The sequence below is a fragment of the Cydia pomonella genome, chromosome 19 (genome assembly GCF_033807575.1).
Source record: "Cydia pomonella isolate Wapato2018A chromosome 19, ilCydPomo1, whole genome shotgun sequence".
Classification (NCBI taxonomy): domain Eukaryota; kingdom Metazoa; phylum Arthropoda; class Insecta; order Lepidoptera; family Tortricidae; genus Cydia; species Cydia pomonella.
In genome coordinates, this window is record NC_084721.1 from 12,995,492 (window position 1) to 13,019,842 (window position 24,351).

Consider the following 24,351-nt stretch of genomic DNA (forward strand, 5'->3'; position numbering starts at 1 on the left):
TTAAATGGAAACGTGTTTTATTTATCTGAAGAAAACAAACGCCTAAGTATCCAACTACAAGATTCGTAATAAAACGCGATCAATATAACATGTAATGACAGTGATATTATGGTCACGTTTATTGCAAAATCGAGAACTGTATAAATGGTATCTCTTGTGTTACATGGCAGATAAACATTAAAACGTTGATAGGCTATTCAGCGACCTATAATTTACGCATTGAACCGTTTTTGACTATTATTATTATATTCACAATTTACTTCAGTGATTGTTTGTATTCCGTTCAAGTCTTGCCAAACTTTTGTGTAGCACCTCAATCCGTTCACACCCTCCTTAAGCGGTCGAACCACGAATTGTATGGCATACCACGTGCCTGCAGCTAAACGACTGATAACGAAAGTTACTACGACGTCATACCTTCCTACCAGACCAACTTTGTTTTTTGTAGTTCTGACGTATTGTTGTATCGCTCTTTCGGCTAAAGTAAAATATTTTTTATCAGAAGGATCCATCCAATCAGATCTACCGAACAGCGAAGTATCTTTATTACAATTTACGCCAATTAGTTTATTTTGTGCAAAAACCACACTGCAATTGTAATAACTGTAATCACCATACCTGTTGGATGCGAATACGTCCACTTTATTATAACTAATATCTTCTTTACCATAACGTGTCCGCATTTGGTCAAAACTCCTAATCTGGCTGTCCTCAACTTTCCATAGCTTAGTATCAAAATTTTCAAAATAATTGGTAATTGCTTCATCTATTATGTTAAGCCCCTCTGTAAGTTTTGCTTGTGCAGATTTAGATAGTGTTAGTTTAGAAGGTGAGAAGCATTTTATTTTAATATCTTTGTTTTGTAGCCATGGTTGCTCTAAAATCTCAGAATGGCATTGCAATACATTGCCTTTGGTAGGAATCGCTTTGAAATCGAGTCGAGTAATTACTCCTGAAATTACTTGAGTAGTTACTTTTATCACCTTAAGCTCTTTAACTGTAAAAAGAAGACCAATATGATCACGGCGATACTTTTCGAAAGATTCTTCGGCAATTTTTTTATACTTAGGATTTTTGGGATCTTGATTTGTTTGGCCACCGACAAAATGCTCATGAACACCATCATTCAATTTCAGATGATTTGCAGAAGCAGATAACGTGTTAACAGGGTCACATATAACTGTAATATCTTTAATTTGACGCCATGGTTGTTCCAAAACCTCAGAATGGCAATCGTATCTGAGGTTTGAGTCAGTAATTACATTGAAATCGAGTTTAGTGGCTACTCCTTCAACTTCCTGTGTAGTTACTCTGGTCACCTTAATTTCTTTAACAACGAATAGGGGGCCAATATGAGTATTCCGATATTTTTGAAAAGTTTCTTCAGCTAGTCGTTTATACTTGGGGTCATTAGGATCTTGCTCATTTTGACCTCCTACTTTTTTATCATTCAACTGACACATCACATTAAAATCCAATGTATCATCAACTTTTTCCCAAATTTCAGATTTACAAGGAATTGTTGAACCTTTGATGGGATCAACATGAAAATTAATGCGTGTCATGGTTCCAGCTACCTCTTGGGTGGTGACCTTGTCGACCGTTAGTTTTTTAATGCTAATTTTAACACTTTTGTGCGACTGTAAGTATCTCTTAAAAGATTCGTCTGCTAGTTTCTTGTACTTAGGGTCTTTGGGATTTTCGTTTGTTTGGCCCCCTAAACGTTCATCAACATCATCATTAACTTTCGGACTGTTTGCAAAAGCAGATAACATGTTAAGTGGGTCACATATAACTGTAATATCTTTAATTTGACGCCATGGTTGTTCCAAAACCTCAGAATGGCAATGGTATCTGAGGTTTGAGTCAGTAATTACATTGAAATCGAGTTTAGTGGCTACTCCTTCAACTTCCTGTGTAGTTACTCTGGTCACCTTAATTTCTTTAACAACGAATAGGGGGCCAATATGAGTATTCCGATATTTTTGAAAAGTTTCTTCAGCTAGTCGTTTATACTTGGGGTCTTTAGGATCTTGCTCATTTTGACCTCCTACTTTTTTATCATTCAACTGACACATCACATTAAAATCCAATGTATCATCTACTTTTTCCCAAATTTCAGATTTACAAGGAATTGTTGAACCTTTGATGGGATCAACATGAAAATTAATGCGTGTCATGGTTCCAGCTACCTCTTGGGTGGTGACCTTGTCGACCGTTAGTTTTTTAACGCTAATTTTAACACTTGTGTGCGACTGTAAGTATCTCTTAAAAGATTCGTCTGCTAGTTTCTTGTACTTAGGATCTTTGGGATTTTCGTTTGTTTGGCCCCCTAAACGTTCATCAACATCATCATTAACTTTCGGACTGTTTGCAAAAGCAGATAACATGTTAAGCGGGTCACATATAACTGTAATATCTTTAATTTGACGCCATGGTTGTTCCAAAACCTCAGAATGGCAGTCGTATCTGAGGTTTGAGTCAGTAATTACATTGAAATCGAGTTTAGTTCTTACACCTTCAACTTCCTGTGTAGTCACTCTGGTCACCTTAATCTCTTTAACAATAAATAGGGGGCCAATATAAGTGTTCCGATATTTTTGAAAAGATTCTTCTGCTAGTCGTTTATACTTGGGATCTTTCGGATCTTGCTCATTTTGACCTCCTACTTTTTTATCATTCAACTGACATATCACATTAAAATCCAATGTATCATCAACTTTTTCCCAAATTTCAGATCTACAAGGAACTGTTGACCCCTTGGTAGGATCAACACGGAAATCAATGCGTATCATGGTTCCAGCTACTACTTGGGTGGTCACCTTGTCGACTGTTAGTTTTTTAACACTTATCATAACGCTGGTGTGCGATTGAAGGTACTTTTTAAAAGATTCTTTCGCTAACTGTGTATATTTAAAGTCTTTAGGGTTTTGACGCACTTGGCCGCCAATCACTTGATTTTTACCCGACAGTCCCATAAGAAGTCCTTTTGATGCATCTCCTTTACTGATATCACATTTTATATTAGTAACTTCAATTGTATCTACAGTTTTCCACGGTGATTCCAAAACTGCACCCTCACATTCAAATTGACCATTATTGAGAGTGGTAACGTCGAAAACAAGGGCATTTGTTATTTGTGAAGCTATCTTTACTTTTACACTTGTTACAGATACTGCTTTTATATCTTCTTTGTTAAAAAGTTTATTGCCTGGAGTTTTAAAGAAAGTATCAAGAGCCAGATTTGCTAAATTTAGGTATTTAGGATTTTTAGGGTCCCGTGCTACTGCAGGTCTAGAATTGACTTTGGAACTTAGTCGTTTTTTGGAAATGGAGCTTAGTCGTTTATTGGAAAACAGTGAGTCACATTTATAAGTTACGACTCTTAAATCTTTCCAAGGTTGGTCCCATATTTCAGAATTGCACATTGCGGATTTACCGTTGACGAGAAAAACACGGAATTGTATTCTAGTGAGGAGTCCTGCCACTAGTTGTGTCGTAACCTTAGACACTGTTACTTTTTTTGTATCCCGCTTCTTTACATTCAAGTGGAAACGTACTACTTCTTCAGCCAGCTTTTGGTATTTCGGATCATTTGGATCTTGCTCCTTTTGCTCTCCTGTTCCATGTCCATAGGAAATCTAGAAAACATATAGGTATTTATTATTTCTGCTTTATAAATTCCTCTCTTTTTGTATTAAAAAATCTCTGTGGTCACTGAATATCTGAATTTATTCCGTGACCATACAGATATAGTAAACGCCCCTATAATGGAACAGGCACCAGTAATGGTATGGTATAGACAAATCCTGTAAAACAAGTATTTACCATGAGTTTTTAATCGCTGGCAACATTTTACCATAAACAAGAGCCAAAGAGTTGCTTATGTTTCATTTTTCATTGATATTTGTTTGTTTGAAAATTAATGGCGCCATACATCCCATTACTTGAGCCAACGTTAACGTTATAACTGGTTTGTGATATGCAATAAACAATTCATTCATTCATTCAAAAACCATAGTTTTAATTAGTTAATAATATTGAAACCAATTGCAGTAACTTTCATTAAATGCATAGAAAAAGACGAATTGGACATTCAACATTTAAAGCATAAAGCGGTAGAAATTTTACAAATGTCGGTGAAATATCAAAAATATTCCAAATTTTCTCTTAAATGTCCCATGATTGGTGCCGTTAACATACAGGCTTTGGACTAATAATACGGCTCTAAATTCCTGAAAAAGTTTAGCTCATGTGTGATAAAAAAAAAAAAAAATTAAAATTTAATCTGTTTATCTCATATTAAAAAAACATGCATTTTTCTAACTTAACTACTAATCTTAAATTAAAAAGATTTTTTGAGTTAAGGAGTCTAGGCGTGTAGAATTAATTATACAGTACACTTCATTTTAAGCATGTGTTTCTTTATCATAGATCTAACTTGCCCACATGTTCGACCTTCTAATGAGCTTACTAATTCATATGGAAATCTATTCAATATACGCGGTACAATGCATTTCCATACTCTTCGACCATATTCATTGTTTGTTTTTCGGACCTCAAACGTTGGAATGTACCTCAATTCAGAGGAAATATTCTATATAATCGTGTAGGCTGCCTGTCAGGTAATAAAGAATTGAGGAATTTTAAGTACCTATGTAATTTAGACTTACCTAACCTATTGTCTTGGACACTAGTGAGAATCCTCGGGATTAATGCCAGCTACTTTTTTACTTAAAGTATCTACGCGTTTACAATAGGTAATTATTTTGTAATTTAACTAATCCGATACTTCAATTTGAGTCAAAACATTAGTTTGCGTAAGTTGCCAGGATGTAAGGACTATTTGAGAGTTGATGGAATCTAAAATGAACTGAAAGCGATGGTCTAAATACTGGGCTATGGGATAAAAAACCAGACGCCTGCCTAATAAAACGGTGTTCAAGGGCAACACCGGTGTGAGCGGCTCAGGGGTGTTGCGTGTTGCTCGCGTCTTATGAATTATTATTATTATTTCCTTTATTTATTCATCTTCATATGTTAGGCTTTTTACAATATGAATATAAAAGTAAAATACAAAAACACGTACAAAAACAGTACAAAAAATATAAACATATTATAAAAAACCTAACCTAGGGTGCCGCCAGCAGCGGGGAAAGGCCCAAGCTGCCGGTAGTCAGGGCCGCAGAGAGAGGAACCGGCGGACTATCCGCGCCGTGTCCAAGATCACCGCCTTCTGCATCTGACCCTTGATCCAACCACCTAGCGAGAGTCTCTCTAGGTGTTCGTCGAGACTCTACGCTATGAGACCGTTCGCTGAAACGACTATTGGGACAATGATCGTCGAATCGACATCCCACATTATTATTATTTATGTATTCCTCTATTCCTCTCCGCAGAAAGTGCCCGACGACCCTAATAATCCCTATAGTTGTATATGACTACGATTGATTTTATTATTAATAGGTACTTATATTCCTAAACCTCTTTCAAACCAAACGTTTTAAAACAAATAATACTTATTTACTTACCAATGATGTTAGCAGTAATAATATATAAATATATACACGCATATTTTGCCCAGGTTGGTTGCAGCAATTGATTGAAAATACCTATTAAAAGAAAAATTACACTTTATATGGATTTCTGTTTGTCAGTATAATTTTCCAATTAAGTGATTTGCAGCGGTAGCCAAAGTAAATTTGCTACACTTTTGAATTACTGTGCACACCTAAGCTCTCGTCTGGTCAGAGTATTTTCTTAGGTTTTCCCATATGTACAATAATAAGGTTTTAGATATCAAATTCAACATGGTTTTGTTTAACAATAATGATACGAACATTATAATGTTAGTATACTAAAACACTTTCATTCTCTGTTGAAATATTGTATCTACATACCCACCAACACACATATCCACAAACATGAACTTTAAGATCTTAATCTGAAAGTTCCATTTCCAAGTTCATTTATTTTTGAGATATTTTAGCTTCTAGACTAGAGGAAACCATAGGCGGTAAGCGCTTCGTTGCCGCGCGTTGACGCAAAGTTGCCTGCGCGGTGACAGACAGATGTATCTCATCTCAACAACTCATCTTTACTAGTCGACCTTGGAAAGCAATTTTGAAATCCTGAGAGCCTTTGCAAAATAATAAATTTAATAGTTAAACACACGGCCGGATTTGAAGAATGAGATGCGATAACGATAAGTTCTAGTTTACATAAGTTCTTATTTAGATATCGTTTGTCGTATAATTGACAGAAGCAGCTCTATTCGGGCAACCAATGTCACTTTGACGTTAGAAATATCGCAGATAGATCTTATTGGGATCACAGCGGAATCGAAATAAACGTCAATTTTGACATATCGTCTAGTTATCGATCTGTTAAAGATCTTTTCAAGATCTTAAACGTGTCTTAATCATTCTTCGAATCGGGCCGTCAGTAAAGTCTCTCAACAAGTATGAACACAATAATTATATACCTATTGGAGAATAAAGTTCTAAGTCTTATGTTGTACTTATAGGTTAAAGTAGATACCAATACTTGAAAGTTGGAGACTGTAACTTACACCTGAAATTATGGAAGAATGTAATAAGTACAGCCATCAATCTGCAAGCGGGCGAAGTATTCAAATATCTTCACATGCTCCGTCCGTCACCGTCACGGTAACACTCACTATAAAGTTTTACCAAGATCAATTTGTGTTCCTCGCCTGGCTAGTTAGTCCTGCTGCTTTATGTACGGCCACGTGATCACGTCTGAAAAATATCGATGCTGACAAAGTGCCATTAATATGTATACACTACTACAGTTGTGTACCTTATCCATATTTTTGGTACTTTGTTCGTATCGATATTTTCAGACGTGTCGAATTAAATACCTAGGTCCAATTTTATGAAAGAGAATATTTGTTGGGCCCGCCGCCCGCCTCTTTTGTGCATTGTTTGGGAAGCTAACAAATTCTTGTCCAAATATAGCTACCGCATTATCTTATGGATTGACAGTGGACATTAAAAGCAAATAAAAAAATAATAATAATATTTTAATTAAGTTGGGCCTCATGGACACCGACTTCAAACATTATCGGTAGGTATAGCATGTAATAAGAAGTATTTTAAATGAACCCCTTTTTAGGGTTACGTAGTCAACTAGGAATCCTTATAGATTCGCCATGTCCATCTGTCCGTACGCTGCTTTGTTCGGTGGTCGTTAGAGCTAGAAAGCTGCAATTTGGCATGGATATAGGTATAAATAAGTCACTTATGCCGACAAGGTGGTAAAAAAAAAAATTTGTGTACCTCCCCTACAATCAAAGTGGGGTGACATTCAAAACTAATAGGGGTCTTCAAAAAACATTTTTTGATAAACATAATATTTTCGGAAATATGTAAGTCCTCTAAAAGAAGAAAAATTATGCCGCCCCGTCTAAATTTGGAACCATGAGATGCAAAAAATATGAAAAAAAAACGTGAAAACAAAACTTAGTAAAATCTTTCAAGAAATACTATAACGAAGATAGGTTAAGCCGTAATTGAGTTTTTGCAAAAGACTTCCATTCTTTAATAATAAAAGTGCTACAAAGGGTCTTTTGCTTGCTATGTACAGGTACAGGATATAATCTAATAGCCCCCGTTCAAGGCAGTTTATGTTGACGGACGCATAACTACGGAACCCTACACTGAGCAAGGCCCGGCATTTATTTATTTATTTAATCTTTATTGCACAATACATGAAGGTACAAATGGCGGACTTAATGCCTTAAGGCTTCTCTACCAGTCAACCAATACTCTTGGCTGGTTTTTATATTTTATTATTTTTATATATTGAATTTGTTTCTTTATCATTAAATTATTTCATTTCATTTCATTTTATTTCATTACCGAAATAAATAAAACTCAATCAATAAACACTATCAATTTTTATTAGTTATTTGCTGGAAGGACGTATACTACCAAATGTCATGTGGTACAGTCGCCATCAGATATATCAGAGCGGCCAAGGTGCTCACAAATATCTGAACACGGCTCTATTTCTCGGCGGCTTTTGACGATTTAAAAGTGCTTGTTGCTAGGCCTATTTGAATAAAGAATATTTTGACTTTGACTTTGACTTTATTGTCAAGGCGTTAGAGTGCGTGGCCAGATATTTTTGAGCACCTCGGCCGCTCCGATATATCTGATGGCGACTATACAATTGTCAGGAAATCACCCAAGGCTCTCTACCGCCAAGCAGGTTATGTTGTTAAATTTTAATCTGTTGTTAAACATTATCACAATACACTGAAGTTACAGTAAACTTCTTATTTTGAAACTCTTCATAAACTTCAGAATAACACTTAAGTTCATTACCATAGTTAGGGAACACGATGAATGTAAGACGGTGCATGTATCCGCTCACCAACTGTCGAGTAGCTTTTGTAACTATGATATCCTTAACAATGATTTGACCGGCAGAGTGAGTCGCTCGGTACTTCTCAAACGATTCTTGGGCCAATTTCTTGTATTCCGGTTTAGTGGGGTCTTGTATCTCTGGAGCGCCAACTAGTTGACGCTTCATTCTACTATGCTGTGTTATCGCGCTCGACGCCTCCTAAAAAATAATATGGGGTTCTAATAATGTTTACGATATAATATAACCTAAGGATGGTATAAAGAGATTTATTTCAAGAAATCCCGTAATACAAAATAAACTAAATATAATCAAAAATAACCGATCAACTGACTTCATATAAAAGTCTATTACACCATTTTCGTATGGTGTTTATCATTATCAGAGTTCAACTTCACCAAATAGGTTTCCGAGAACAAATGTCGTGACTTTGTTAATTTAATAATTTCTCTTTAATTTTCTTTTTTTTCGTATCTTGAAAACTTAAAAATATCACTAGTTTTTACCAAACGACTTTGCGAAAACTAGTTTTGACTGAATAATACCAGTTAAAACTAGTTTTCCTATTGAAATCGCGTTTTCACCTCGGCATTATGGAAAACTAGTTAAATTTTTAAATAGAGAACATTTTCATTTTCACGAAAATCTGGTTTTTACGGTACCATAAATATTATACAAATACCCACAATACAAGCCTTATTGACCTTATTGAAGGGCTAGGGCGATTTATGATTGACAAATAAAATGCATTTAATTGTATTATTTACTCTTACAAAAGAATGGGCGTCGATGCTCACCAGCACAGTTACAAATGTTACAACTAGCACAAAGTACACGGGAGTCATTATGAGTATTGAAATGTCTACCAAGTATGTTTCTTCTCTTCTACCACACTTATTATGTAGGTATTATGGCCTAATGGGATGTTTTATACCAGTTCGAATCACTTCGCATTAGTTGCGGGCACGCAACTAAATTAATGTATTAAATATTAAGGCCAGTCCAGACGGGACAATTTTTCGCACTATCTCATTAAATTGTCAATTTAATCAGGTGGTATGGACGCAAAAATTAAATTGAAGGAGATTGGCTCCTTAAAATTGTGTACGTGTGGTCACTATCCGTCTAGACGGGCCTTTAGCGTAGAAGCCAAAGGCCCACGGGTGGTTATAACTTTTAACAAATTCCTGAAACGTCCTTTCGCCGTAACCATTTGACGGGTACACATAGGTACACAGAAAGAACAGAACCTTTGATTAACTGGTCCTCTGTGACTTTTATTTTGGCATTTTTGCGGTAATATCTTTTATAATTACGAAATATTTTCTCCTTATTTGCATTGGTGACATTCCATAACTTGCAACATCTGTTCGGAATATCCATGGTGCAGTTCACTCAGGTGAGAATCAAATGTAGGTGTACCTACAACCAGGACAAAACAAACATATATTATTAATACTCACTACTACAAATACAAGTTATTGTTTATTATATGTTTGGCTAAAACGCTCTCAAAATGGGAGGTAACTAATGTTAGGAAAAAAATTATGTTAACCGAACGGGGAATTTTAGGGGGGAGGATGTCAAATATGGGTGTGTCGAGACGATTACAATTTACAATCCCAAAATACATGTCGACAGTGCCATCTGCCAGATCACATTCACATAGAGAGTGGTCACGAACACACATTTTTTAAGCGAACGGGGGAACAAACATGGGCCAGTCGAAGGAAGATCGTTGAAATAATGTTCTTCGGCATTGACTTCCGTGTGACCAGAGAACCTCAGTCTATGTGGAATATTTGGTTGGATTCTACAAAAATGCTTAGCGATCCCTAGTTGAGCAGTTTGCCGTCAGGTTATTTACCGGTAAGTATTCCAGTAACTTTTATTTACCTACCAGTTAATTGACAGTTGTGTGTTATAGGATCAGTGGTGTATCCTCAATTGTTCCGAGCAGTCATTAAAGGCACCGGCTAATGAGCGAGGACAATAAAGCGTCATATTACCTACTTACCTATGCGTTAGGGAGGGACAATATGATTAGTTGTGTCTAACGTCAGTTTTGGTAGACAGGGGAAGTGTTAATAGAACCACATGGAACCCTACACTGAGCGCAATCAGACATGGCCTGGAATTGATTTTTTTTATGTTTCTGATAGTTATGGTTACTTTTGGTTATGGATATTAAATTTCTGCATTGAGGGCTACCACGTATGCATTAATCGCTAGAGGCGCTAGTGTTGCGTGAAGTCTGCGAAATGCCAATTGTCTCTGTTTCTAGGTGGTATGGAGTGTGGAATTAAAAGGAGTTAAATCTCTTATAGTAAAACCGTTGCAAAAGTGTCCAGCTGTCAGCTATAAATAATAGTTCCAAATCTCTCCAGAGTCGCGCTAGAGTAGCTAAGAACCTAGGCGTTATTGACGGAGTGAAGTGCGCTGTCTATGATTTGTTTTTTTTTTTTCAAGTATTCGAGGTATTGTAGCGCCACCTATTTAAGGTTTTTTGATGACCCTTTTTGGTACATGGAGATTCCATTCCTTACCTCCACCTTCCATACTAGGTGGGTTACGCGCGTTTATTACGAGTATAATCACAATTATGTAATGTGAACTTTTTATAATATCTCAGATTATTTATTAAAAATATGAGTCACGGCTCAATTAGTGACAGTACTTTTAAAGCGAAGTTAAGAAAAAGAGGTGCAATACTAAGCTGATCGAAGTAGCTTAACTTATTAAGTGGTTAGTTTTTTATGCGATATGGTACTTATTATGGTATATATTAAATATGATTTGATAGCTTTGTTGGGCCCATAATAAAAAATAACACCCATACCTACTTCGGGCCTTACTCAAGAGTGGCGCTAACTGGTGCACAAACACGGTACCCCTCATTAAGAGTCCCACGAGGTTCGTGTCGCCGTCGCCATACACTCCAAGTTAAGTCTCATTGTAAAACGACTTTTGAAATAACAAAAAATCAACATAAACGTTTAAGTGTATACATATGTGCATATACTGGCTTTTGCCCGTGACTTCGCCTTCGTGGGTTGTATTTTGTGTATTTGGGTAGCTTTTTTTTATCCAATCTGCTATTTATTATTGATTCCTCATATAACCTTCCATAATTGAGAGACAACTATAAGTAACGCCTATATAAAAATATTGGCCATCATTAGTTTTGAGCATAGGTATTATGCTTACCAATCATCAGGCGATGCATCGCAATGATGAAAGGAAATTTCGTATTTTTTCGTAGGTTTCGTAGGAAATTCATTCAGCGGTAGCGACTTCGGATATAGCGTCTACTGGACGATCGACGCAGTCTTAAAATGCTTTTATTTAACTAGTTAGGTTTGGACAAAATGAATACCAAAACTACCTAAAATAAAAACACATTCAATAAATACTAGCATTTTTAATTAATTATTCTGAAGGATATACAATTGTCAGTAAATCATTACAATTTAAAGTAATATCTTTTGTATTGGCCCGATGATGTTCAAGAACCTCAGAATGGCACTTTTTTGGGTACGCAGTGTTAAAAAATACAACGAAATCAATAATCCTCTTGGGCCCGCCAGGCAGATAATGTGCTTTAGTTACAATGATTCGATTCATGTCTGTAGCAAGACTTTGACTCTCAGGGTGAATTGTAAGGTACTTCGCAAACGATTCCTCCGCTAACTTCATATAGACAGTGTCGTTTGGGTTCCTAAACATACCAGTGCGCCAAGGGTAGAGGGCCCAAGGGTTTTTACGTCTAAGCAGGTTATCTCGTTTCATTCTACTCTGTGTTGTAACATTTTCACAATTTACAGTAAATTCCTTTTGATGATCAAATTTTTCATAAACTTCAGAATAGCAGTTAAGCTCATCACCATAGTTAGGGAAAACGTTGAATGTAAGACGATACCTATCTCCAGCCACCATCTGTCTAGTTGCATTTGTAACTATGATATCCTTGACAATTATTTGACCGGCAGAGTGGGTCTGTCGGTATTTCTCAAACGATTCTTGTCCCAATTTCTTGTATTTTGGACTCATCGGGTCTTGAATCTCTGGAGTGCCAGCTATTTGACGCTTCACTCTACTTATTGCGCTCGACGCCTAAAAATAAAAAAAATCATATAATCCTTGTTTGTCAACGCTACACAAAACTAGTAACTGTGGTGCCAGGTGTCAGCCTCACAAATTTCTACTTACTTAATTATATTTATATGTATTACTATATTCTGCCATTAAAATTTTGGGTAAATACCTAAATAAATAAATCTTTATTGCTTTAAACCTTACATTACAATTCATATTGTAAAATTTTGTAGGTGTAGTGGGGTTGAGCCTCTGCCTCCCGAACTAGGTCTAAGCCTGTGACTCGGGAGTCAGCGATTCCTCCTTGATTTGGTAACAATGGTATCAGCAATAGAAATCCGTAGACTGGAAAAAAGGTAAATGACAAAGATTGTAACTAATTAAAGCCAACTAATGCAGATATGTGTAAGTATGTGTGTAAGTCGTGGTGGTGTGGATCAGGTATGTGCATGTGTGTGTGTGTGTGTGTGTGTGTGTGTGTGTGAGTGTGTGTGTGGGTGTAGATAATGAGGTAACTGAAAAACATGATGAGCAAGAAGGATAGCAAAGGTTATTTCAGACAGACAAGAGGTTTTCGGTTTCCTGATAAGATAGTGTTTGTAAAAAGGCAGTTAGTTTTGCTTTGCAGTTATAGGAGTTTAGAGGGTAAATATTTAATTGTTTATTAATTTTATTATAAACACGGGCACTCATTGATATGTATTGGTGGTTAGCAAATACTGTTCGCTGGGGAACCACCGGGCAACAAGTTTGCTTACTTCGCTTGCTTATTACTTTGGCACAGAGAGGGAGGTGACGATGTCGGCGAAGAATAGCACGAAGAACGAATAGTTGTCTAACTGTAAGGACCCTACACTCTGCGTATAATTGAGCGGTGGGGAATCTAAATGGTTTGGAAGTTGCCACTTTTAGCAATGCTCTCTGTGCACGTTCAATTGTTATCATAGTTGTCTTACCAGCTGCTCCCCAGAGTGGTAAACAGTACGTGAGGAGAGTTTGGCATAGCGATTTATACACCATCATCAGGATTCTGGAGTCGGCTGAATGACGAAGTTGCTTAAAGATGTACATCAGTTTCCTGACTCGAGCACTCACAGAGTGTATGTGGGTACGCCAATCTAGTTTTTGATCCAGAACAACTCCAAGATACTTTATACTAGAGGTCAAAGCAAGAGAAGGACATAGGCAGTTAGACGAAGGAGACTGACATATGTGGCTTTGTATTGAAAGTGGTTGAGTGGGTAGAGATGAATTGGCAATGACGAAAGGCATGGCTTTAGTTTTATCTAAATTAAGAGTAAGAAGGTTATTCTTAAACCACTGCATTACTGTTTTTAGACCTTTCTCTGCATGCATTTTCGTTTCGGCCCAGTCGGAGCCATAAAATAGTAAGGCCGTGTCATCTGCATATGCGATGATTTTGCAATTTGGTAGTGACAGCTTACACAGTTCGTTCACATATATATCTGAAAGAGCGTGGGGCCCAGAATGCTGCCCTGGGGGACGCCGTAGCTAATAGGTTCTTCGTTACTTACGTATGAGCTCAGTTTTAATGATTGCGTCCTGTCTGATAAATAGTCGTGAAACATATTCAAGGAGATACCTCGGACACCCAGGTGCTCTAATTTGTGCAAAAGGATAGTATGAACACTCCGTAGGGGAACATATTAGATTATCCTAGAGATACTTTTTCCTCTCCTACTGTACTGTGTCCGCAAGCAAAGTGTTCAGTAAATGGGGTAAATGTTTCTTAAGTGTCCTATCTCCGTAATAATTATACACTCTATTATGACTCTCTTATTAGGTACCTCTGTTATGACAGGTTGACTATATCGTTGTGTACCATCCTCCTCATCCTGGCTTTATCCGACTTCTAAAATTATACATATTTTAAATAATTTATATTATAGATAGGTAGTCATTCACGCAACTGACATTGAATTATACTTACAAAAAGATGGGCGTCGACGCTCGCCAGCACAATTATAACTAGTAAAGCAAGTAGTGTGCAGTGCACAGGGGTCATTGCGAAAATGTCTATAAACTACTATTCTTCTTGCAGACTTACATACAAGTACGTAAATATACGTAAAACACACATACACAAAACATACATAATATATGTATGTTGCCTAATGAGCCCTGTTTTATACCAGGTCGAATAACCGTGTTGCATTCGTTGCAGACACGGAACTAAATAAATGTATTAAATATTAGTATTGTGGCCACGGGTAGTTTAAATTAGCAAATTCTAGCAATTTCTGACGCCGGGATTTTTTTATAATATTATCTATGAAGTCTATGTACCTAGTTATAATAACAAAATATCTCCCGCCAAAAATCTATGGATAAGTACGAGTATGTAGGAAAAAATCAAAAATAATATTTACCAAATCATATATATTTCGAAAAAAATTATTTCTATAATTTTATCAATGAAACCTATGTGGTTATAATTATAGATTCCATGAATATTCGGCAACTATTCGGTATTCGGCCATTTTGTGGAATATTCGGTATTCGGTCGAATATTGCGTATACTATTCGGTCGAATACCACTAACCTAACCTAACCTACCTTTGAAGAAAAATTGCATACCTAATTATTTTATTAGTTATGTATTTCGCAAACCACTATATTTAATATTTAAAATGTATTATTGGAAAGTATATAAATATTTTGAACTGACGAACTGTCGAAATCTAACGAATAGAATTAGGCGTTAATATGCGGAAATCCATATTAATTAAAACACAAAATATTACTTTGCTATTCTTTTCGCGGATTAGCAAAGTAATATTTTGTGTTTTAATGTCGAAATCTAATCAAAGGTCCACTTAGCTTTCCATAAAGACAACACATTTAGTGTTGTGTTTAAAAAAGCAAACGGTAGACGCCATAACAAAATGTTTCAGGCCGCCATTTCGGTGGCAGGCGAGCATTCTACCGGATCCCCGAGGTCCTACTTAACATCGAAGGTTTGATATGATTCCTCGAAGAGTTGGGCTGGCAGGACTAACCCTGTCACGCAAAATAGGCGCTAGTCGTCTAGTTGCGGAAAATCGCCCGAATTACAATACAATTCGGTGAATCACATGTCAATGATTTCTATGGAACACCAAAAAATTTTTCCGCAACTTTGGGGTTGGCACCATAGTTAAAGTTGTTCAGTATGACCTACGTAGGTATCTACCCCTCAGAGTATGGTCAGTTATAACAAAATCACCCTGTATAATAACTAAAAACCTTAAAAAAACATGCATACTTAAATATAGGATAGGTACCTTCGTCATAATATTACATAGTTAGGAAGATGTTCGTTTTAATTTCCTTTAAGTAGGTACCTACCTATTCGTAGTATGTTCTTTTATTTATTACTATGAATAAGTAAAGCAATAATTCATCGCCGGATATTTAAAATAACAGCAGCATGACAGTTAAAGTAATTGTTTGTAATACATTTTACAACTTCAACTCCCCCACACATGTTATCATTTATTGTTATCGATAATAAAAATAAATATGTTTTTATTGTTTGTGTTCGAAAATTAGTCACATGTAAAAAATGTTACCCTATTATTTAAAATTATTATTATTTGTACACAGGAACTAATTAGGTACCTACGTATACAGGAAAAACATCTTCATTAATTTTACATTCAATAGTGTATAACAGAGATCTATAAATATAAGTACCTACCTATATAATCTGTCGCTGTTTCATATAACTCACAGATTACACTATAGTACCTAAGCCATTGTGCGCCCGCGCCCAGACCTAGCGAATGCGCTGTGAGGACGTACACAAGTTTGCTGTACATTGCGCGCTTTATGCGCGTCTTGCATAAGATGCGCTATTTAGGCGCGCCGTATGAAGTAAACATGCGTGTGCACTCTTATAAAGTAGGTATGTACCTACCTTATTACCTATTAATCAATACAGGCTAATATTTAGCTAAGTACACCAGTGATGCGAACATTCAATTCGTTTAGGCGTAAACTGATTTCAAGTTACTTAGGTATTTTCATGTTTTTATTTTTAGTTTCAGAAAACTGATATAGATTTTTTTTAAATATAATTAAAATTATCTTCTATAAGCATAGATTTCCACACTTTACAATGATGAGTCACTTTTTTACAAAGGTAAATCGTATTCATAAGGGTATTTCTAACTTACCTATTTATATAGGTACAAAATAATTACCTATAATAGTACAAAATAGGTGCAAGATAAGAACCTACCAACAAATTATTGTAACAATACAACCACACATTTCCTAAAAACAAACTAGTGTATCTTGCTGACAATACTGACCTATTAAAAAAGTACTCAATAATTGATGGTGTATTATTATTTGTCCCTGCCGAGCACAAGATGAGAATGGGTGCATTCATATGAATCATTCCTATCTGTCACCACCTCATGTATAGCATATGCATTGGCAGAGGTATGAGCAATTGACAGCCCACCTGCTTCCAGCCAGGCGTCCCTGCACTACATCTATATCTATTGGTGGAGGTTACATGGGGCGGGAACAAATGGGAATACAGCAACTACTACAACTACTAATTGTTGCCCATATTAAGGTTAGACAATACACACACACTCCATTTAGGGGGGAACAAGGATAAAGATTGTTTTGCCCCTGAACAAAAACTACATTTTATACTCAACTTTCTTTTATTAAATTTTTAACAATATATACACATCAAAAATAAATTCCAGAACAAAAATATATATTTTAACAAATATTGACATTCCTTGATTTATAATGGCCATAATACAATTTGCACTTTCCAGATCACTAGTCGTCTGGTTCACATTTTACTTCAATTTCCTTCTTATTAAGCCACGGCTGTTCCCAAATTTTAGCATAGCACGTAAATATATCACCATTGGCAGGTTCTACCGTGAATGTAATCCGTGTCATGGAACCAGCAACTACCTGATGAGTTACTTTGGTGACTTTGATTTCTTTCACATCAATTGGTCCACCTGGATTTGTCTCACAATATTTGGTAAATGACTCTTGAGCCAATTGCATGTACTTTGGGTCATTTGGGTCTTTTTCTGCTTGACCCCCTGGTAGGTTCATTCTGCTTTGCTTTTTTATCCCGTTCCTGAAATACAAGATAGTATATATTTATTTTAATGAATTTCTACATTTACCCATAGTGCATACCTATGGTGGCTTGGCGAAACTGGTGAGACTATTCTCGCAAAATCAATATCTATTGACAACCGAATACATTTAAATCAAAACAATTGACAATAACAATGGGGGCGTACATAAGTGTTTACATTTACAGACACAAAATTTTTTTCACATCATTCCGATTCGATACAGATAGAAGTTAGTATAATCAATTATTAACTTAGTCAAATGATACTGTACCTATTTAATTGACCTGCAATGAATTAATTTGTTACTAAAGTAGTAGGTACCCAGCGTTTTGCGATTTACGTTACTGCAAAGAGTGATGTGAGTCACTGTCGTCACTTTTTTTTAAATTTAACAAGAGCATTGGCAACGCGGCCGTCGACTAACCACTGTTTATAAAATACAATAGAAGAATTGAATAATTACTTAGTAGTGACTAATAACATACTAAGCATAATAGATAACACTCCACTCGTTACCAAAGCTCGTTACTTGAGTCACTGTCAACCTATGCTGTCAAGGCTGTCAACAATGTCAACATACAAGTTGAGCCAATCATGTCACTTGAGTGAATAATATACAGCCATGATAATGTTGGGCTCGATAATGGGCATCCATAATGGAAATGAATTAGTTGACTGCACCATTCGGCTGAGTATTATGATACTCATAATATGAAACTGAATGTGAGCTAGCCCGGACTCCTGTGAAATTTCTTAGTTTTAAGTTTAAACTAACAATTGCACAGTCTGTGCTATAAAAATTGTTGCAGAGTTATAATCGGACCAGGATAAGTCTGCAGCGAGTTTGAAAGCATAGAGCGTGGAAGTGTTAATATACGGGATAGTCATAATTTCATAGACATCTGACGTTTAAGATCTACGCTTCTACGCTTTGTGTTAGCAAATTCGATGCAGACTTATCTTGGTCTAACTTTAGTACCATGAAGAACTCGGGCCAACTGGAATGGGGGCGAGTAATGGCCTGACCAAATGCACCAATTTCAAATTTCATTTATTTAATTCGTGTAACATGACCCATATAATTTGTTAGTATACAATATTACTTATTATCTCTAATGTTAGTAAATAATTAATAAATTACACATAATATGGGCTGCAGGAAACATGCATCTCACAGCAGTGCCTCAAGTACGGACAGTCGAACCTGTCCGCAATATAGCCCAGGATGGGCAATAATCGATCGATTGAATTCGTTGCGCCTACTTAGCCAGCGTAGTATCTCTATATAGTTTGTGGCCAGCAGTTATCTCCAATCGCATGCCATTTGTTGCAAGGCCTGTAGGTAGAAGCCTCAATGCTTAAGGGCGTCACCAGCTGATGGGCTAGCGGGGGCAGCTCATATGACGTCTGACCAAGAGTGCATCTTTCCAGCATCTTACATATGAAGAGGGATGGGGAGTCTAAGAAGTCTTAAGTGTCATCGGATTTTCGGCTTCTTAGAGCGTTGACTCTTTCTCTCTCGTTTTCTCCCATATTATCTTTCTAAAGACCGATGTGCGATATTTATCACCGAGCACTGTAATATTGTACTATATTTTTGTATTGTAGGCACTATATATGATGAATATGATGATGAATGTTTAAGAATAAATGTCAAAGTCAATTGGGCATGAATGAAATACATCTATTACGAGTATGTCTTCCTTAACCTGAATCTTTAATCGACCGATTTATCGTTCTTATTACTTTATCATTGAATGACCCGTGTCCTGACTAACGTCGAGTACTTGCTGCTGTAACAAGTCAAGGCACGCGTCTTTGTGAATGACACGATCTATATTTGACCAAATGTAACTGCATCATTTTCGTTTGTGAGATGACCTGAGAATATTTGAGTAAATACTTCCATGTGTTGTCAAAGAACTTAGTTACTGACAGGTATATAGTCCAAATAGGTACCCTTTTGGCTTGTACAATGATACCTACAGTCAAGCGTGGACACAAATGATTTTGTACGCAAAGGGTGTGAGATATCTCTGTAGCTGATTGTCCATGCATAACTCCCCGTATGCTCCGAGTACCCGGCTTAAGAGGTGCTTGGATTTAAAGATACCGGAGGGCCTACCGGCTAACATGGAAAAGTCCAAAATCGTTATCTTCCTCCCTATCTCACTTGCATATTCGAGCAATAGGCGGTCATCACACTGGGTGCGATTCGCACGTCGCTCCGATGTTTGAGCGAGACATCTAGCTCGCACATCGGAGCGACGTGCGAATCGCATCCAGTGTGATAACCGCCATAGAGAAGCAAACGATTTTTGTTTATACAATGTCGGCTCTGGGAATTTAAGTGGACTAGGAGAAAAAATACGCAGTAACATGTTTTACCATTTATTTGAAAAATAAGTTCTGTAATGTAATAAAAACATGAAACCATGATTCGCATTTCTTAATTCTTCTTCAAAACGGTACAAAATGGACCCCTTACTGATCATCCAAATCACACGTTTGTTGTTCATCATCAGGATCTTTTTCTTCTAGATCACCATCAATACTACTGTTTGGTTGATTAATATTGCAATCTACGTCAATATCTTTCTTTTTTAACCACGCCTGTTCTACAATCACAGAATGACACGTAATAACTTCACCATTAGTAGGGGTTACAGTGAAATCAATAATTGTCTTGTAACCAGCAACAACTTGTCTGGTCACTCTGGTTACTTTGAGGTCTTTGACATCTATTTGGCCGCCTGGGTTAGTCACGCGGTACTTTTCAAACGATTCTTGCGCCAATTCCTTGTATTTTGGGTCATTAGGGTCTTGCAATACTACACCGCCAGGGACTTGTCGCTTCACTCTACTTAGCTCCTGAAATACATGGACAAACAGGTATTGGTTTAACAACGAAGTAAGATTATTGTTTAGGTGCTAATATTGAGAACCGAACTAGTGAAAAATCTTACTGATATTCTATATTTATCATTTAAAATCACCTATAATAACGTAAAGAAACATCTCAAAATGGGCATCAAATTACTTTGCACTTTAGAAGATAAATACAACTTTCAAACGGGTGTGGAATAAAAATGTATGCTTTAAAACATTTTAAAAACCGGGGGGCCTAACGCGAAAACCGAAATTCGCAAATTGCGAGGATCTTTCTCTTTTACTCTCACTAAGACGTAATTAGAGTGACAGAAAAAAATGCCCGCAATTGACGAATTTCGATTTTCCCGGTAGCCGCCCTGGTCTATCGTTAATTTATTGTTACCTTTATTTCCGACGGTTCCACGCAGGTTTCACTGGTCGTGGTCGCGGATAACTGAGCCCCTAGTGTAAATTTATTCGAAATCGAAAAGTGACGTCCGCGTTTGCATTAAGTCTCATTTTGTATGGGATTTAGAAACAGCGCACCAAGCGGGACGTTTTGGAAACTCAAAATCCCATACAAAATTAGACTTAACGCAAACGCGTACGTCACGTTTCGCTATCGAATAAATTTAATTACACTAGGGGTACTGATGTCGCAACAAAATGTCAAAACAGAGATTTGTGTAACTACCCGACGAAAAGTCTACGAAAAGTCTAAAAAAGTTTGGGGTAGGCATCACAATTTCAAACCACCCACCATACATGTAGTGCGTGTGTTCGTCGGGTAGTTATACAAATCTCTGTGTTGACATTTTGCCGGGACATCAGGTGTCCGCGACCACGACCAGCCAAGCGTGCGTCGAAACGTCGGAAGTAAAGGTAACAAAATAAATTCACGATAGTCCTCCACGGTTTTTAATATGTTTTAAAATGTGGTCAAAACGTGAAAACAAATCTGGCTTTTTCATACATTTTAGCTGAACCATTTTCTATGGGAGGGTGAAAATTATTTTCGCGATTTCGGGGTTGGTCCCATAGTAAAAGTTGCTCAGTATAATCCCAAAACCACCCTGGCAACGGGAACGCACATATTTTTTGGCCACCATGTATATTTGCGTTCTGCTCATAATTCAAATGGACCCACATTGTGTAGCGGAAATGATTATTCCTAAACTACATATGAATGTAGACTAAACCAACCCAGATCGGTGTCTAAATCAATATCGGACCACACTCGGACCCGATTTGGGCCAGGCCCGTTTATCTTCTAACCCGAAACCCAACTCAAACCAGGGCTATAACCGCGAAAATCGAAGTTCGTCAATTGCGGGCATTTTTCTTTGTAATAAGTCTTGGTGAGAGTAAAAGAGAAAGATCCCCGCAATTTGCGAATTTCGGTTTTCGCGGTAGGCCCCCAAATTCGGAAACAACGATTAAGAATTCAAAATACTTCCTTGTCCTAAGTCCTAACGGACTATTTTCCTATTAGTTCGATTAATCGGACTACAAGGATTTGTGATTCCGTTTCATCCTACCGATCGGACCAAATGAACTCATTTTTACCTACTATAGCCTACTAGAGCCACACAAAATGATACGATACTCTTCGCAGATGACACAACAATCATAATTAAAGAGATGAATGGTGATTCTCTATGTCATAATATTACACAGACGCTAACAAATGTTACGAAATGGTTAGATGATAATAATCTTAATGTAAATCTAAAAAAAACACAATTGATCCAATTCCAAACTTACAAAAGTAAATCTTTTGATGTAACTACAGACTTCAATAGCGTGCAACTTAAGGAAACTGATGCTGCAGTTTTCTTAGGTATTCATATGGATAAATTTTGCAATTGGAAAGCCCATATCAACTACTTGTGTAATAGGCTAGATCGTTTTGTTCATGTCTTGTATCGTTTGCGTTCTATTGTCTCTGAAGCGGCTGCAACCGCAGCCTTTCACGGCTATGTATCTTCACAAATTCGATACGGCTTAATAATATGGGGCAACTCTACCGAGTCCGATAGAGTATTTAAAGCGCAAAAAAAATGTGTGAGGTCATTGTGCGGGGCCCACTACCTAGATAGCTGCAGGCCATTATTCAAGAGAAAAAAGATACTCCCTTTACCATCCTTGTACGTCTTTGAAATGTGTAAATTTGTTAAAAATAATATACAATTATTTAAAAAAAAGGGCAGCGATAAACGGCACAAATACGACCTAGAGATACCGATGCATCAAAGGCTAAAGCTGTTCCAAAATAACTGCTATTGTATGGCTATAAACTTGTATAATTCTATTCCCGTTGGTATAAGAACACTAGAAGGAAAGGCTTTTGGAAAAAAACTGTACAGTTTACTGATGGAACATTGTTTTTATAACATAAATGATTTAATACAATATTTTAAAAATAATAATGTTTAGATTATTTAATTAAGTAATTTGACATCGACACATATTAATATTTGATTTAAATTTTTGACATTTTAATAGAATGCTTGTTTTGTTTGTAATTTATTTTCGTGCTTAATATTCGAATGCTGAAATGCCAGCCAGACATGTAAAGAACTGTACAGTTAACTATGGGAACATTGTTTTTATGACATTAGTGAATCAATACAACATTTTAAAATTCATACTTTTTAGATAATTTAGTTTAGTAATTTGACATTGACACACATTGACATTTTTTTTCCCAATATTTTTCAGTACGGCTTCTTTTATATTTGTAATTTATTTTTGTGATTAATATTTGAATGCTGAAATTCCAGCCGAACATGTAAAGAACTGAATTTGTATACTAACAGCTTATCAACTCATGTTTTATCAAATAAATGATTATCTTATCTTATCTTATAAAAGTCTAGCCAACTCTATGGCTGCTGCTCGACGCAACGTTGGTGCAACTGCGCAGCGACGCCATTTTCCGTAGAGCTGACTAGAGGCCGATGCTCTTAAGCCGTTAGTGTGGGGTCTCTCTAAGACGGAGTCTTGATACTATATTATTTATTTTTATTTTTACTTACCGAAGTATAGGCAACTCTTGCTAGCAAAGTTGCGAATAGCACAAAATATAGCGGGGACATTATTTAACTGTGTCGGACGACGTTCAATCGACAATGAAAGACATTGGTTGTACCTAGTCACCCTTTTATACCGTCACGTTCTGTATCCACAAATGTTCACAGTTGTACAAACAGTGTAAAAAAACACCAGTGTATTCTACAAGTGTTAATAAATTATGATCCTGGGGGCCTACCGCGAAAATCGACATTCGCAAATTGCGGGGATGTTTCTCTTTTGCTCTCACTAAGACGTAATTAGAGTGACAGAAAAAATGCCCGCAATTAACGAACTTCGATTTTCGCGGTTATAGCCCTGGTTTGAGTTGGGTTTCGGATTAGAAGATAAACGGGCCTGGCCCAACTCGTAATTTAAATGTTGTTTTCTTTATGACACTGAAGGGCTGCCAGTACATAAATCTTGATTATACAATCCAACGTCAAAAATTATATTAGAAATTCGATTGCATTACACGAAAACGATTATACCCGATTTTTTTATTACTTACTTCAAAAACCGACTTGTATTTAGTAAGTAGTAACTAAAATCCCTTAATAAGTAGCGCTGAAGCACAGCACAAAAAAGTAAAACACGTCTCACAAACACCCATCATATAGAACACCAAACCCATCAAATGGTGAGTCTAAAGAGAAAAACCACACAAACCGTCACCGTATCGTATTCTCAAGTTGGCAATACGTCTCTGTTAATCCCATGCTGAAATAGAAATGCGAAATAACCATTCGCGTTTTTTCGTATCCAATTATACCGAACGGCTACCTATACATAATAG

At 36.6% G+C, this 24,351-nt stretch overlaps 2 protein-coding genes across 3 annotated transcripts; both read right to left on the reverse strand.

Moving 5' to 3' along the window:
• LOC133528599 (uncharacterized) lies at positions 1-6,674 on the reverse strand. Of its 2 annotated transcripts, XM_061866043.1 has the most exons (3): positions 6,572-6,674; positions 5,532-5,612; positions 1-3,641 (listed from the first exon to the last, which is right to left on the reverse strand). In XM_061866043.1, exons 2-3 carry the CDS (start codon positions 5,571-5,573, stop codon positions 213-215), a joined length of 3,471 nt encoding a protein of 1,156 aa, XP_061722027.1. In that variant the 5' UTR covers positions 5,574-5,612; positions 6,572-6,674; the 3' UTR covers positions 1-212. The 2 variants fall into 2 exon arrangements, with proteins under 2 accessions (XP_061722027.1, XP_061722028.1); XM_061866044.1 differs by lacking the exon at positions 6,572-6,674 and having other exon boundaries at positions 5,532-5,748.
• Positions 6,675-7,906: 1,232 nt separating this feature from the next.
• LOC133528504 (uncharacterized) lies at positions 7,907-23,629 on the reverse strand. Its single transcript, XM_061865893.1, has 9 exons — positions 23,522-23,629; positions 20,099-20,483; positions 18,876-18,948; positions 17,294-17,608; positions 16,227-16,299; positions 14,438-14,530; positions 11,824-12,504; positions 9,159-9,284; positions 7,907-8,592 (listed from the first exon to the last, which is right to left on the reverse strand). Exons 1-9 carry the CDS (start codon positions 23,579-23,581, stop codon positions 8,263-8,265), a joined length of 2,136 nt encoding a protein of 711 aa, XP_061721877.1. The 5' UTR covers positions 23,582-23,629; the 3' UTR covers positions 7,907-8,262.
• Positions 23,630-24,351: the final 722 nt, after the last annotated feature.